General features: G+C 32.1%; 1 protein-coding gene across 34 annotated transcripts in view; it reads right to left on the reverse strand.

Annotated features, from left to right (window-relative positions):
- The window catches only part of LOC106078342 (titin-like), a 533,611-nt gene that overhangs the window by 345,113 nt on the left and 171,724 nt on the right, over positions 1-16,774 (reverse strand). For 33 of the 34 annotated variants that reach the window (XM_056014734.1, XM_056014739.1, XM_056014738.1 and 30 more), the window contains 2 exons: positions 15,355-16,110; positions 426-14,864 (listed from right to left, as the gene is read on the reverse strand). In XM_056014734.1, coding sequence (XP_055870709.1) covers positions 426-14,864; positions 15,355-16,110 — 15,195 coding nt within the window. The remainder of the gene's footprint in view (positions 1-425; positions 14,865-15,354; positions 16,111-16,774) is intronic. The other variant, XM_056014752.1, reaches the window with a different exon arrangement.

Raw genomic sequence — 16,774 nt, forward strand, 5'->3', positions numbered from 1 at the left:
TATTTTCTAAAATCTGGTTTCACAAAATGAATATAATTCAATATCCCTATGTTAAATAAGTAGATAGCTAATTGTAAGCAATAAAAATAGGAAGAAGAAAGGCATCTATAAAATAATCATTAGTTTGAGTTCTAGATTCAAGTGTAGAACAATTTTTTTTCATGAAACATAATTATATGTGTTTTAAAATGACTAGATTTAGTTATATAAAAATTAATAATAGTTAAAAGTTAATTGTGCAGATGGTATCAGTGCTGTTCATCGGGCTAGTTCTGCGTCCAACTCTGATCATGCCAAGTTCCTTATCTACTTTACAATGTTCAATATTACTGTCAAATGAAAAAAAATTCATAGGTATAATGGATTACATGCTGTATGCCCCAGAATCAGTTGTGAGTTGTTACAAACATTCTTCAGGGGTATACCTTCTTCTTCCACGCCACCTCTCACAGAAATGTCCAAAGAATTGTCCCTCTGAATATCTAGATTTTCTAAAAGGTCAAAATTAGATTGGTCAAAGGCAAGGGTTTCTAAACTCAATTCATTTGTTTTAAAAGGTTGGGAGACATTACCCTCTAGATCTGAAGCTTTCTGAGACTCTTCCTTTTCGGATTCAATATTTGTGTCAGAGTTACAACTATATGGCTCTTTTATTTCTGCAAGTTGGTGCTCTGAAACATCACCAGCAATGTTAGAGAAGGATTCTAGCCTATCAGCAACTATTTCTTGAACATCACCAACAAAGGTTAAGCATGAAGCTTCTGGTTTGTTCTCATCTATGTCATTATGTTCTAAAGTCGGTTTTGATTTGACCTTCAGACTACACTTTTGCTCAGGACTTGTTTCCCTCAAGTTTTTACTTAGCGCTTCTACCAAATTTGTTTCAGAAAGAGTAGTACTGAGATGATGTGGCTCACTGTGAATTAAATGGTTGGAGTCATCATGTTGTGAAATGCTAGCTAGAGATTCTTCTGTGCATTCTACTATAGCTGAAAGAAGCCCAAAGCTACTTTCATCTGTATGATCATCTGTGACACCTTTAGATTCAGCATTTACATTAATTGACTCTGAATTAGTACTGTCAGAAATGTGCATTAACTCTGTCAACTCAAGAAATTGATCATCTATTAACTTTGAGGTAGCTGATAGGTCAAGTGAATCATCGCCAGGCAACGAAAATATTTCTGATGAAGATGACAAGGGAGAGATAGGAGATATTGTTTGCATTGATTCATCCATAAAATCACTCAATGGTGAAGAGCTTTTTTGTGGGTTTCCATTTTCAATATCTGCCACAAAATCTGTTGTGCTTGCTAGCTGATGAGGAACACAAGTTTCATTGATAGTATCACTTGAATCAACAACAGTGAAATCTTCTGGATAGGTTGTAGCTAAAGTAGTAGAAACATCAAAGAAAGAGTCTTTAGCTAGCACATTTGTCTGCTGTTGGAGTTCATCATTTGTTAAAGACGTCAAACCTGGTGAACCAGTCCTACTTTGATCTACTTCAGAAATAGTCCTTAATAGATTGCTCTGGCTTGCATCCTTTGCATAGAAAGCTTGTTCATCTTCTTTGACATCAAAATCTGCTGCTGATGCTTCTGCATCTCTCATGACATTAACATCTTTTGTAAACAATATTTCATCTACTTTGGTACCAACATTATCTGTGAGAAAAACTTCATCATCTTTGACAACAGCATAATCTATTGTGGTATCTTCTACATCATCTATGACATCAACATCTTTGGAGATAACTTCTTTTTTTTCTGTTGCATCAACATCTTTGAAAATAACATCTTTTGTTTCTGTTACATCAGCATCATCTGTGGGCACATCTTTTTCATCTCTTTTTGCTTGGGCTTTCAACTTTGAAAAATTACCAGCTAGTATTTCAGGAAGAGTCAATAAGCCTCCAAGTCTATTAGCACCAGTTCTGAAATCTTTGGCTGAAATTTTAATGCTTATATCAGAAATGGCATTTGTTGTTTTCTCAGATTTCACTGTAACTGTGACTAAATTGGCAACCTCAAGTACTGTTTCTTCATGCTCAACATCACTTCCCTCAGAATCTGCTTCTACTGTTAGTAAAGGAATATCAGGATATTTTTGTAATTTTTCATCATCATCAACATCATCTCTGCCTGTACCTTGCAATAAAGAAGCCCTACTTTCATCTAGTTCATTATCTGTTACTTCATAATTTCTGGATACTGAGCATCTCCTATCTGTAGACTTAGGAATAGCCTGGTTGCACAGACGTTGTCTAAGTCCATCAAAAGATATATTGATTTGCAAAATGGTGTCCTCTTCTGTTTCATCCTTCTCATTTAGTTCACAAGGCAGATGCTGCTGAGGTTCAGTTAAGACTGATTCTCGTATCACAGTTTCAGAATTTCTGCGGATACAGGAAGCTCGCCTTGAGCCCAATTCTGGCAAAGGTGTTGATTCTTTATTTGGTCTACTGAACAGTTCAAAGAATTCCTCACTTGCGCTAAGTGATCTGGATGAGAGTTCATCTTTGTCTGGGAAAACACTACTTTCTCTTAGTGTAGTTGTGACTGAAGTTACTTCTGGCCGCTGAGTCAGCTGTCTTAAAATTCTTTCTGCCTTCTCTTCATCAAGTGATACATTGATATTCACAAGAGGTGTTCTGAAAGGCTCCCTGCATTCTGGCTTTTCACTTACTGTATCAGCCCTTGTTCTGGTTGTTCCATCTCTATTAATTGTTTCTCTTGTTAGAATCAACTGTTCAACCATAGGAGCATTCACTTGTGGAAGATTAGTTTCTTCATTGAAAATGTCTGTTTCACTGAGAGGGATATTTAGATCAAAATATTGGGACACATCTGTTTCATGTTGTGGTTCATGCAGATCCAGTAGTTCAATATTATCAACATCCTCAGTTCCTCTTTTGACCTCATCATAATGAACATCCCTTACTTCAAAGTCTGATGACATTTCATCATCTAATTCTGATCCCCAAACAGATGAATTTATGAAGTCAACTTCAGCAGGGAAGCTACTGTTGCTCACTTCATTATCAACTTGCTCAGTCAGAAGTAAAACATCTGTGTCTTTATTTATTTCAGAAGCATAGTGTGGCTGTCTGTCGGAAAGATTTTCTACTTTTACAGGAGTCAAGGTGAGATCAATCATTTCCTCCAGGTTGTCATTGGTAATATCATAAGTCTCAGTCACTGTTTTAATTCCTTTTGACACTCCTGTTTCAGAAGCATCTTTATAAGAGGTTCTTGATATTGATATTTCAAGTCCATGTTCTGCTGATAAGTCGTCTGTGTGGGGTTTTAAGACTTTCACTCGAATCTGTTTATCCTGCTGCTGCTCCAGTAGAAGATGTTGCTCATCACTATCAATGTTCTCTTCACCTACACGCCTCTTCTCAGCTTCAGTTACATCTTCATTGTTACCCTCTGTCAGGATGCTAACATTAGGCACCATTGTTGACATGATGCTTTCTGGTGCTCCTGAAGGTTGAGTTAGTATCTTGGAGGAAATGCTCAGACTGGTTGTGATTTTGGTGGTTGTTATAGAAACACTAACTGTCTCAGTCACTTGGACATTAGGATATTCCTTATGCGGAGAGTCAGACTTCAAAGTTGTGTCTCTTTCAAAATCAAATGATTGATTCATATTAGGTTGATTAAAAGTACTTCTCTCAATTATTAGAACATCTTGAATTGGAGGGTTAACAGCTTTCAATGGTTCTTCATCTCTCTCTTCTATAATGAAAAGAATCTTGTCTGACAAAGTATCTGTCAAAGTAACTTCCGTAATTTGTATTTCTTCAGTTTCTGTCGCTTTATTGTCAAATGTTACTTCAGATTCTATCACTTTTTTCTCTGTTACTTCTTCAATATTTTGCAGTTCTATTTCTGTTATTTCTGTCAATGTCACTTCTGAAATAGCTATTTCTTCAGTTTCTATCACTTCTTTCTCTAACATTTCTTCAGTTTCTATTACTTCTTTCTCAGTTATTTCTTCAGTTTCTATCACTTCTTTCTCTGTTATTTCTTCAGTTTCTATCACTTCTTTCTCAGTTATTACTTCAGTTTCTATCACTTCTTTCTCTGTTATTTCTTCAGTTTCTATCACTTCTTTCTCTGTTATTTCTTCAGTTTCTATCACTTCTTTCTCAGTTATTTCTTCAGTTTCTATTACTTCTTTCTCAGTTATTTCTTCAGTTTCTATCACTTCTTTCTCTAACATTTCTTCAGTTTCTATTACTTCTTTCTCAGTTATTTCTTCAGTTTCTATCACTTCTTTCTCTAACATTTCTTCAGTTTCTATCACTTTTTTCTCTGTTATTATTTCAGTTTCTATCACTTCTTTCTCTGTTATTTCTTCAGTTTCTATCACTTCTTTCTCTGTTATTTCTTCAGTTTCTATCACTTCTTTCTCTGTTATTTCTTCAGTTTCCATCACTTCTTTCTCTGTTATTACTTCAGTTTCTATCACTTCTTTCTCTGTTATTACTTCAGTTTCTATCACTTCTTTCTCTAACATTTCTTCAGTTTCTATCACTTCTTTCTCTGTTATTTCTTCAGTTTCTATCACTTCTTTCTCTGTTATTTCTTCAGTTTCCATCACTTCTTTCTCTGTTATTACTTCAGTTTCTATCACTTCTTTCTCTGTTATTTCTTCAGTTTCTATCACTTCTTTCTCTGTTATTTCTTCAGTTTCCATCACTTCTTTCTCTGTTATTACTTCAGTTTCTATCACTTCTTTCTCTGTTTTTTCTTGAGTTTCTGTCAGTTCTTTCTCTGTTATTTCTTCAGTTTCTATCACTTTTTTCTCTGTTACTTCTTCAGTATCTTGCAGATCTATTTCTGTTATTTCTGTCAATGTCACTTCTGAAATAGCTATTTCTTCAGTTTCTATCACTTCTTTCTCTGCTACTTCTTCAGTTTCTATTACTTCTTTTTCAGTTATTACTTCAGTTTCTATCACTTCTTTCTCTGTTATTACTTCAGTTTCTATCACTTCTTTCTCTGTTATTACTTCAGTTTCTATCACTTCTTTCTCTGTTATTTCTTCAGTTTCTATCACTTTTTTCTCTGTTACTTCTTCAGTATCTTGCAGATCTATTTCTGTTATTTCTGTCAATGTCACTTCTGAAATAGCTATTTCTTCAGTTTCTATCACTTCTTTCTCTGCTACTTCTTCAGTTTCTATTACTTCTTTTTCAGTTATTACTTCAGTTTCTATCACTTCTTTCTCTGTTATTACTTCAGTTTCTATCACTTCTTTTTCTGTTATTACTTCAGTTTCTATCACTTCTTTCTCTGTTATTTCTTCAGTTTCTATCACTTTTTTCTCTGTTACTTCTTCAGTATCTTGCAGATCTATTTCTGTTATTTCTGTCAATGTCACTTCTGAAATAGCTATTTCTTGAGTTTCTATCACTTCTTTCTCTAACATTTCTTCAGTTTCTATTACTTCTTTCTCTGTTACTTCTTCAGTTTCTATCACTACTTTCTCTGTTATTTCTTCAGTTTCTATCACTTCTTTCTCTGTTATTTCTTCAGTTTCTATCACTTCTTTTTCAGTTATTACTTCAGTTTCTATCACTTCTTTCTCTGTTATTACTTCAGTTTCTATCACTTCTTTTTCTGTTATTACTTCAGTTTCTATCACTTCTTTCTCTGTTATTACTTCAGTTTCTATCACTTCTTTTTCTGTTATTACTTCAGTTTCTGTCACTTCTTTATCAGTGGTTTCTTCAGTTTCTGTCACTTCTTTATCAGTGGTTTCTTCAGTTTCTGTCACTTCTTTATCAGTGGTTTCTTTAGTTTCAATTATTTCTTCTTTTTTTGTTATTTCTTCAGTATCTAGCACTTCTTTTTCTGTCAATGTCACTTCTGTATTTATTATTTCTTCAGTTTCTATCACTTCTTTCTCTGCTACTTCTTCAGTTTCTATTACTTCTTTTTCAGTTATTACTTCAGTTTCTATCACTTCTTTGTCTGTTATTTCTTCAGTTTCTATCACTTCTTTCTCTGTTATTTCTTCAGTTTCTATATCTTCTTTCTCAGTTATTTCTTCAGTTTCTATTACTTCTTTCTCAGTTATTTCTTTAGTTTCTATCACTTCTTTCTCTAACATTTCTTCAGTTTCTATTACTTCTTTCTCAGTTATTTCTTCAGTTTCTATCACTTCTTTCTCTAACATTTCTTCAGTTTCTATTACTTCTTTCTCTGTTATTTCTTCAGTTTCTATCACTTCTTTCTCTAACATTTCTTCAGTTTCTATTACTTCTTTCTCAGTTATTTCTTCAGTTTCTATCACTTCTTTCTCTGTTATTTCTTCAGTTTCTATCACTTCTTTCTCAGTTATTACTTCAGTTTCTATCACTTCTTTCTCAGTTATTTCTTCAGTTTCTATCACTTCTTTCTCTGTTATTTCTTCAGTTTCTATCACTTCTTTCTCAGTTATTACTTCAGTTTCTATCACTTCTTTCTCAGTTATTTCTTCAGTTTCTATCACTTCTTTCTCTGTTATTTCTTCAGTTTCTATCACTTCTTTCTCAGTTATTACTTCAGTTTCTATCACTTCTTTCTCTGTTATTTCTTCAGTTTCTATCACTTCTTTCTCAGTTATTACTTCAGTTTCTATCACTTCTTTCTCAGTTATTTCTTCAGTTTCTATCACTTCTTTCTCAGTTATTTCTTCAGTTTCTATTACTTCTTTCTCAGTTATTTCTTCAGTTTCCATTAATTCTTTCTCTAACGTTTCTTCAGTTTCTATTACTTCTTTCTCTGTTATTTCTTCAGTTTCTATCACTTCTTTCTCTGTTATTTCTTCAGTTTCTATCACTTTTTTCTCTGTTACTTCTTCAGTATCTTGCAGATCTATTTCTGTTATTTCTGTCAATGTCACTTCTGAAATAGCTATTTCTTGAGTTTCTATCACTTCTTTCTCTAACATTTCTTCAGTTTCTATTACTTCTTTCTCTGTTACTTCTTCAGTTTCTATCACTACTTTCTCTGTTATTTCTTCAGTTTCTATCACTTCTTTCTCTGTTATTTCTTCAGTTTCTATCACTTCTTTTTCAGTTATTACTTCAGTTTCTATTACTTCTTTCTCAGTTATTTCTTCAGTTTCTATCACTTCTTTCTCTGTTATTTCTTCAGTTTCTATCACTTCTTTCTCAGTTATTACTTCAGTTTCTATTACTTCTTTCTCAGTTATTTCTTCAGTTTCTATCACTTCTTTCTCTGTTATTTCTTCAGTTTCTATCACTTCTATCTCAGTTATTACTTCAGTTTCTATCACTTCTTTCTCTGTTATTACTTCAGTTTCTATCACTTCTTTCTCTGTTATTTCTTCAGTTTCTATCACTTTTTTCTCTGTTACTTCTTCAGTATCTTGCAGATCTATTTCTGTTATTTCTGTCAATGTCACTTCTGAAATAGCTATTTCTTCAGTTTCTATCACTTCTTTCTCTGCTACTTCTTCAGTTTCTATTACTTCTTTTTCAGTTATTACTTCAGTTTCTATCACTTCTTTCTCTGTTATTACTTCAGTTTCTATCACTTCTTTTTCTGTTATTACTTCAGTTTCTATCACTTCTTTCTCTGTTATTTCTTCAGTTTCTATCACTTTTTTCTCTGTTACTTCTTCAGTATCTTGCAGATCTATTTCTGTTATTTCTGTCAATGTCACTTCTGAAATAGCTATTTCTTGAGTTTCTATCACTTCTTTCTCTAACATTTCTTCAGTTTCTATTACTTCTTTCTCTGTTACTTCTTCAGTTTCTATCACTACTTTCTCTGTTATTTCTTCAGTTTCTATCACTTCTTTCTCTGTTATTTCTTCAGTTTCTATCACTTCTTTTTCAGTTATTACTTCAGTTTCTATCACTTCTTTCTCTGTTATTACTTCAGTTTCTATCACTTCTTTTTCTGTTATTACTTCAGTTTCTATCACTTCTTTCTCTGTTATTACTTCAGTTTCTATCACTTCTTTTTCTGTTATTACTTCAGTTTCTGTCACTTCTTTATCAGTGGTTTCTTCAGTTTCTGTCACTTCTTTATCAGTGGTTTCTTCAGTTTCTGTCACTTCTTTATCAGTGGTTTCTTTAGTTTCAATTATTTCTTCTTTTTTTGTTATTTCTTCAGTATCTAGCACTTCTTTTTCTGTCAATGTCACTTCTGTATTTATTATTTCTTCAGTTTCTATCACTTCTTTCTCTGCTACTTCTTCAGTTTCTATTACTTCTTTTTCAGTTATTACTTCAGTTTCTATCACTTCTTTGTCTGTTATTTCTTCAGTTTCTATCACTTCTTTCTCTGTTATTTCTTCAGTTTCTATATCTTTTTTCTCAGTTATTTCTTCAGTTTCTATTACTTCTTTCTCAGTTATTTCTTTAGTTTCTATCACTTCTTTCTCTAACATTTCTTCAGTTTCTATTACTTCTTTCTCAGTTATTTCTTCAGTTTCTATCACTTCTTTCTCTAACATTTCTTCAGTTTCTATTACTTCTTTCTCTGTTATTTCTTCAGTTTCTATCACTTCTTTCTCTAACATTTCTTCAGTTTCTATTACTTCTTTCTCAGTTATTTCTTCAGTTTCTATCACTTCTTTCTCTGTTATTTCTTCAGTTTCTATCACTTCTTTCTCAGTTATTACTTCAGTTTCTATCACTTCTTTCTCAGTTATTTCTTCAGTTTCTATCACTTCTTTCTCTGTTATTTCTTCAGTTTCTATCACTTCTTTCTCAGTTATTACTTCAGTTTCTATCACTTCTTTCTCAGTTATTTCTTCAGTTTCTATCACTTCTTTCTCTGTTATTTCTTCAGTTTCTATCACTTCTTTCTCAGTTATTACTTCAGTTTCTATCACTTCTTTCTCAGTTATTTCTTCAGTTTCTATCACTTCTTTCTCAGTTATTTCTTCAGTTTCTATTACTTCTTTCTCAGTTATTTCTTCAGTTTCCATTAATTCTTTCTCTAACGTTTCTTCAGTTTCTATTACTTCTTTCTCTGTTATTTCTTCAGTTTCTATCACTTCTTTCTCTGTTATTTCTTCAGTTTCTATCACTTTTTTCTCTGTTACTTCTTCAGTATCTTGCAGATCTATTTCTGTTATTTCTGTCAATGTCACTTCTGAAATAGCTATTTCTTGAGTTTCTATCACTTCTTTCTCTAACATTTCTTCAGTTTCTATTACTTCTTTCTCTGTTACTTCTTCAGTTTCTATCACTACTTTCTCTGTTATTTCTTCAGTTTCTATCACTTCTTTCTCTGTTATTTCTTCAGTTTCTATCACTTCTTTTTCAGTTATTACTTCAGTTTCTATCACTTCTTTCTCTGTTATTACTTCAGTTTCTATCACTTCTTTTTCTGTTATTACTTCAGTTTCTATCACTTCTTTCTCTGTTATTACTTCAGTTTCTATCACTTCTTTTTCTGTTATTACTTCAGTTTCTGTCACTTCTTTATCAGTGGTTTCTTCAGTTTCTGTCACTTCTTTATCAGTGGTTTCTTCAGTTTCTGTCACTTCTTTATCAGTGGTTTCTTTAGTTTCAATTATTTCTTCTTTTTTTGTTATTTCTTCAGTATCTAGCACTTCTTTTTCTGTCAATGTCACTTCTGTATTTATTATTTCTTCAGTTTCTATCACTTCTTTCTCTGCTACTTCTTCAGTTTCTATTACTTCTTTTTCAGTTATTACTTCAGTTTCTATCACTTCTTTGTCTGTTATTTCTTCAGTTTCTATCACTTCTTTCTCTGTTATTTCTTCAGTTTCTATCACTTCTTTCTCAGTTATTTCTTCAGTTTCTATTACTTCTTTCTCAGTTATTTCTTTAGTTTCTATCACTTCTTTCTCTAACATTTCTTCAGTTTCTATTACTTCTTTCTCAGTTATTTCTTCAGTTTCTATCACTTCTTTCTCTAACATTTCTTCAGTTTCTATTACTTCTTTCTCTGTTATTTCTTCAGTTTCTATCACTTCTTTCTCTAACATTTCTTCAGTTTCTATTACTTCTTTCTCAGTTATTTCTTCAGTTTCTATCACTTCTTTCTCTGTTATTTCTTCAGTTTCTATCACTTCTTTCTCAGTTATTACTTCAGTTTCTATTACTTCTTTCTCAGTTATTTCTTCAGTTTCTATCACTTCTTTCTCTGTTATTTCTTCAGTTTCTATCACTTCTATCTCAGTTATTACTTCAGTTTCTATCACTTCTTTCTCTGTTATTTCTTCAGTTTCTATCACTTCTTTCTCAGTTATTACTTCAGTTTCTATCACTTCTTTCTCAGTTATTTCTTCAGTTTCTATCACTTCTTTCTCAGTTATTTCTTCAGTTTCTATTACTTCTTTCTCAGTTATTTCTTCAGTTTCCATTAATTCTTTCTCTAACGTTTCTTCAGTTTCTATTACTTCTTTCTCTGTTATTTCTTCAGTTTCTATCACTTCTTTCTCTGTTATTTCTTCAGTTTCTGTCACTTCTTTCTCTGTTATTTCTTCAGTTTCTATCACTACTTTCTCAGTTATTTCTTCAGTTTCTATCACTTCTTTCTCTGTTATTTCTTCAGTTTCTATCACTTCTTTCTCAGTTATTACTTCAGTTTCTATCACTTCTTTCTCTGTTACTTCTTCAGTTTCTATCACTTCTTTCTCAGTTATTACTTCAGTTTCTATCACTTCTTTCTCAGTTATTTCTTCAGTTTCTATCACTTCTTTCTCTGTTATTTCTTCAGTTTCTATCACTTCTTTCTCAGTTATTACTTCAGTTTCTATCACTTCTTTCTCAGTTATTTCTTCAGTTTCTATCACTTCTTTCTCTGTTATTTCTTCAGTTTCTATCACTTCTTTCTCTGTTATTTCTTCAGTTTCTATCACTTCTTTCTCTGTTATTTCTTCAGTTTCTATCACTTCTTTCTCTGTTATTTCTTCAGTTTCCATCACTTCTTTCTCTGTTATTACTTCAGTTTCTATCACTTCTTTCTCTGTTATTACTTCAGTTTCTATCACTTCTTTCACTGTTATTTCTCCAGTTTCTATCACTTCTTTCTCTGTTATTTCTTCAGTTTCTATCACTTCTTTCTCTGTTATTTCTTCAGTTTCTATCACTTCTTTCTCTGTTATTTCTTCAGTTTCCATCACTTCTTTCTCTGTTATTACTTCAGTTTCTATCACTTCTTTCTCTGTTATTTCTTCAGTTTCTGTCAGTTCTTTTTCAGTTATTTCTTCAGTTTCTGTCACTTCTTTCTCTGTTATTTCTTCAGTTTCTGTCAGTTCTTTGTCTGTTATTTCTTCAGTTCCTGTCAGTTCTTTTTCAGTTATTTCTTCAGTTTCTATCACTTCTTTCTCTGTTATTTCTTCAGTTTCTGTCAGTTCTTTTTCAGTTATTTCTTCAGTTTCTATCACTTCTTTCTCTGTTATTTCTTCAGTTTTTATCACTTCTTTCTCTGTTATTTCTTCAGTTTCTGTCAGTTCTTTTTCAGTTATTTCTTCAGTTTCTATCACTTCTTTCTCTGTTATTTCTTCAGTTTCTGTCAGTTCTTTTTCAGTTATTTCTTCAGTTTCTGTCACTTCTTTCTCTGTTATTTCTTCAGTTTCTGTCAGTTCTTTGTCTGTTATTTCTTCAGTTCCTGTCAGTTCTTTTTCAGTTATTTCTTCAGTTTCTATCACTTCTTTCTCTGTTATTTCTTCAGTTTCTGTCAGTTCTTTTTCAGTTATTTCTTCAGTTTCTATCACTTCTTTCTCTGTTATTTCTTCAGTTTTTATCACTTCTTTCTCTGTTATTTCTTCAGTTTCTGTCAGTTCTTTTTCAGTTATTTCTTCAGTTTCTATCACTTCTTTCTCTGTTATTTCTTCAGTTTCTGTCAGTTCTTTTTCAGTTATTTCTTCAGTTTCTATCACTTCTTTCTCTGTTATTTCTTCAGTTTCTATCACTTCTTTGTCTGTTAATGTCACTTCTGTATTTATTATTTCTTCAGTTTCTATCACTTCTTTCTCTGTTATTATTTCAGATTCTATCACTTCTTTCTCTGTTATTATTTTAGTTTCTATCACTTCTTTCTCTGTTATTTCTTCAGTTTCTATCACTTCTTTCTCTGTTATTTCTTCAGTTTCTATCACTACTTTCTCAGTAATTTCTTCAGTTTCTGTCAGTTCTTTGTCTGTTATTTCTTCAGTTTCTGTCAGTTCTTTGTCTGTTATTTCTTCAGTTTCTGTCAGTTCTTTTTCAGTTATTTCTTCAGTTTCTATCACTTCTTTCTCTGTTATTTCTTCAGTTTCTGTCAGTTCTTTCTCTGTTATTTCTTCAGTTTCTGTCACTTCTTTCTCTGTTATTTCTTCAGTTTCTATCACTTCTTTCTCTGTTATTTCTTCAGTTTCTGTCAGTTCTTTTTCTGTTATTTCTTCAGTTTCTATCACTTCTTTCTCTGTTATTTCTTCAGTTTCTGTCACTTCTTTCTCTGTTATTTCTTCAGTTTCTGTCAGTTCTTTGTCTGTTATTTCTTCAGTTCCTGTCAGTTCTTTTTCAGTTATTTCTTCAGTTTCTATCCCTTCTTTCTCTGTTATTTCTTCAGTTTCTGTCAGTTCTTTTTCAGTTATTTCTTCAGTTTCTATCACTTCTTTCTCTGTTATTTCTTCAGTTTTTATCACTTCTTTCTCTGTTATTTCTTCAGTTTCTGTCAGTTCTTTTTCAGTTATTTCTTCAGTTTCTATTACTTCTTTCTCTGTTATTTCTTCAGTTTCTGTCAGTTCTTTGTCTGTTAATGTCACTTCTGTATTTATTATTTCTTCAGTTTCTATGACTTCTTTGTCTGTTAATGTCACTTCTGTATTTATTATTTCTTCAGTTTCTATCACTTCTTTCTCTGTTATTATTTCAGATTCTATCACTTCTTTCTCTGTTATTATTTTAGTTTCTATCACTTCGTTCTCTGTTATTTCTTCAGTTTCTGTCACTTCTTTCTCTGTTATTTCTTCAGTTTCTATCACTACTTTCTCAGTAATTTCTTCAGTTTCTGTCAGTTCTTTGTCTGTTATTTCTTCAGTTTCTGTCAGTTCTTTGTCTGTTATTTCTTCAGTTTCTGTCAGTTCTTTTTCAGTTATTTCTTCAGTTTCTATCACTTCTTTGTCTGTTATTTCTTCAGTTTCTGTCAGTTCTTTTTCAGTTATTTCTTCAGTTTCTATCACTTCTTTCTCTGTTATTTCTTCAGTTTCTGTCAGTTCTTTCTCTGTTATTTCTTCAGTTTCTGTCACTTCTTTCTCTGTTATTTCTTCAGTTTCTATCACTTCTTTCTCTGTTATTTCTTCAGTTTCTGTCAGTTCTTTTTCTGTTATTTCTTCAGTTTTTATCACTTCTTTGTCTGTTATTTCTTCAGTTTCTGTCAGTTCTTTTTCAGTTATTTCTTCAGTTTCTGTCACTTCTTTCTCTGTTATTTCTTCAGTTTCTGTCAGTTCTTTGTCTGTTATTTCTTCAGTTCCTGTCAGTTCTTTTTCAGTTATTTCTTCAGTTTCTATCACTTCTTTCTCTGTTATTTCTTCAGTTTCTGTCAGTTCTTTTTCAGTTATTTCTTCAGTTTCTATCACTTCTTTCTCTGTTATTTCTTCAGCTTCTATCACTTCTTTTTCAGTTATTTCTTCAGTTTCTATCACTTCTTTGTCTGTTATTTCTTCAGTTTCTGTCAGTTCTTTGTCTGTTATTTCTTCAGTTTCAATCACTTCTTTGTCTGTTAATGTCACTTCTGTATTTATTATTTCTTCAGTTTCTAGCACTTCTTTCTCTGTTAATGTCACTTCTGTATTTATTATTTCTTCAGTTTCTAGCACTTCTTTCTCTGTTAATGTCACTTCTGTATTTATTATTTCTTCAGTCTCTAGCACTTCTTTGTCTGTTAATGTCACTTCTGTATTTATTATTTCTTCAGTTTCTTTGACTTCTTTCTCAGTTTCTATTAATGTAGACAATATCTCAGTTGTCTCCTCAGTTTTGACTTTATCTTCCACTGTAACCTTTTCTCTTATAGAGTCTTTATCTGTCTGTTCATCTTCTTGAATTACTTCATCAACTGGTGTAACATTGTCTTTTTGAGTTACTCCATCAACTAGTGTAGCATTGTTATCTTGAGTTACAACATCAACTGGTGTAGCATTGTTATCTTGAGTTACTTCATCAACTGGTGTAGCATTGTTATCTTGAGTTACTCCATCAACTTGTGTAGCATTGTTATCTTGAGTTACTCCATCAACTAGTGTAGCATTGTTATCTTGAGTTACAACATCAACTGGTGTAAATGTGTCTTTTACAGCTTCTATTTCTAATGAAGAGACATTGTCTTTTTTATTTTCTCTCTCTACTTGTGTTTTGTCTTCTTTAACCAATTTGATCCCTTCCTTAATTGTGTCTTCTAATATTTCAGACAAAAAGATACCAGTGTCATTGTCTGTACTATTATTTGATTTGTTAACATTTGTTAAAGTCTGTTTTTCCTCATGTCTAGTATCTTTTGAGACAAGAATTTCAGGGGCTAAAACAAAATCACTATTTTCATCTGACAGTTCTTGATCTTCTGATTTAAATGTGTCTTTTGATTTTTGAATCATTTCAACAGCAAGAACATGATCAGTCTCATTATCTAATGTTTCCAGATTTTCTGTCTCATTGACTTCTTTAGATTTGTTGTCAGTGTCTTCCAACAAAACTGTTTGATTTATATCTTGATCTAAAGGATAACCTATGCTATAATCTACAAATTTAGCATCATAATTATCATCTAGATATTCAGAGAGATCAGTGGACATTTTGAAGTCTTCTGTGGGATACTCCCCATGTGTGCCTTCACTTTTGAAGTCATTTAAAGGAATCATCTTGTCAGTAGAAACTCCTTTGACAATGAAATATCATGTTTCATTCATATAAAGTTAAAAAATAACACTACAAGTCATCATCACAAAATACAGTTTGCGAGAAAAAAAAATATACTTGAACAAAAAGGACTGAAAATTGTTTCAAATTTTAAAAGGTAAATGAATATGTTTGTAAGATAGAGATATTTATTAACCTAGTAGAAATAAAGGTAAGAGAAAAGTTGACTGGACATTTTGCTAACTCTATTTCATAGGTTATAGTTGACTGGACATTTTGCTAACTCTATTTCATAGGTTATAGTTGACTGGACATTGTGCTAACTCTATTTCATAGGTTATAGTTGACTGGACATTGTGCTAACTCTATTTCATAGGTTAAACAAATGGAACTTGAAACCAAGAGAACAACTTAGTGAAATAAATTGCACATGTCTTAAAGGAAAAGAAGTAAGAAAAACAAAATGTACAATCAAATCTCAAAGTAAAGATGAACATAAATGTTCCTACCTTGTATATATAAGTCAGCTTTAGTAGAAACTGTTCCATAGACATTCGTAGCTTGACATTCATATTCACCCTCATCCTCTGGGAATGATTCAGGAAGGAAAAGTGAACAAAGTCCATCAGGTCCAGTCTCTATTTTGTAGACTTGAGAGTCGCGAATGATTTCACCATCCAAGAACCAGGTCACCTCTGGTGTTGGTTCTCCATGGACAACAACCTCAAAACGAACAGGCTGTCCTTCGGTGGCCTCTATGCTCTCAAGCTCTTTCACAAATGTTGGCTTGTTTCCAACTTTTTCAACAATATCGAAAGTGTCTTCTGTTGTTGTGAAAATTGTCTGCTCAGCTGTCTCGTCTGTGACAGAGATTCTGTCTTCGGTAACAGCTTCCTCAATCTGGCTGATAAGAGTCTCAAAAGCATCAACTGAAGTTGATATTTCAGGGGCTTCAGCCTTCACATCAAATTCTGCAGACGTGTCTTTGCTGGGTTTTTCTTCCTCTTGAGAAATCTCAACAGGTATGATTTGGGTAACTTCCTGTGCCAAGATTTCTGGGGATTTGGAAACTTCCTCCGTCTCAGGGATGTCAAAGTACTTATCAATAAGTGTCTCTGCTGTATCAATCTCAGATGAAGTGAATTCTGAGACTGTAAACTCCAGAGATGTGGTAACTGGTAAACTCTCCTCAGGTTGCTTCAACTCTGGCTGCTCTTCAAGAGGCAGCTCTAGCTCAGCAGAAGGTGCTCTGGGCTCCTCTGGTTCTGATGAAATAATAAATAACCAATAACAAAATTAATAAAATTAGAAATAGATAACTTTATGCTTTCTTTTACAGGGATGAAAGTGTCTAAAATAGAATGATTACAATACACTTCATTTTGATGATCCACATTTTCAGCAACATTGGTCAGCATCTTTTGCATAAGAAAAAAAAAACATTAGTCCTGTATATTCATTGTATTAAAAATTAAACAGCACAGGTTTTGGAGTCTTCCACAGAAACTCTTGTAAAATGAATCTATTTCTTCCCGGTGGTCTTGGATGACAACTTTTATGAGAATCATCTGTTGCTTTTCATATTTTAAAAATGTAATGCATTTGTTTTAATTTGAATTGTTAATTTTTTTTCATGCTTTGAATTATTTATTTTTCTTTTGCTGGAGTCTTATAATAATGGTATTATATATTTAGTATATTTAAACATGTTTTTTTTAGTTCTTTGACAATTTATTAAGTGATATTTTCTTAATTTGTATTTTATATTTTATAATGACTTAACTTTGATTTTGTGTTTTGCTAGAAGAGATTATCTGTCTAAAGTCAATACATTTTTGTGTAATGTGTGCAATGTCAAAATCATTTCAATTCATCAGATAGAATTTTCTCCTTCATGAACAAAAGTCAAGTAGATTCCACAAATTTTTT

This window comes from Biomphalaria glabrata, chromosome 16 (assembly GCF_947242115.1).
Source record: "Biomphalaria glabrata chromosome 16, xgBioGlab47.1, whole genome shotgun sequence".
Classification (NCBI taxonomy): Eukaryota; Metazoa; Mollusca; class Gastropoda; family Planorbidae; genus Biomphalaria; species Biomphalaria glabrata.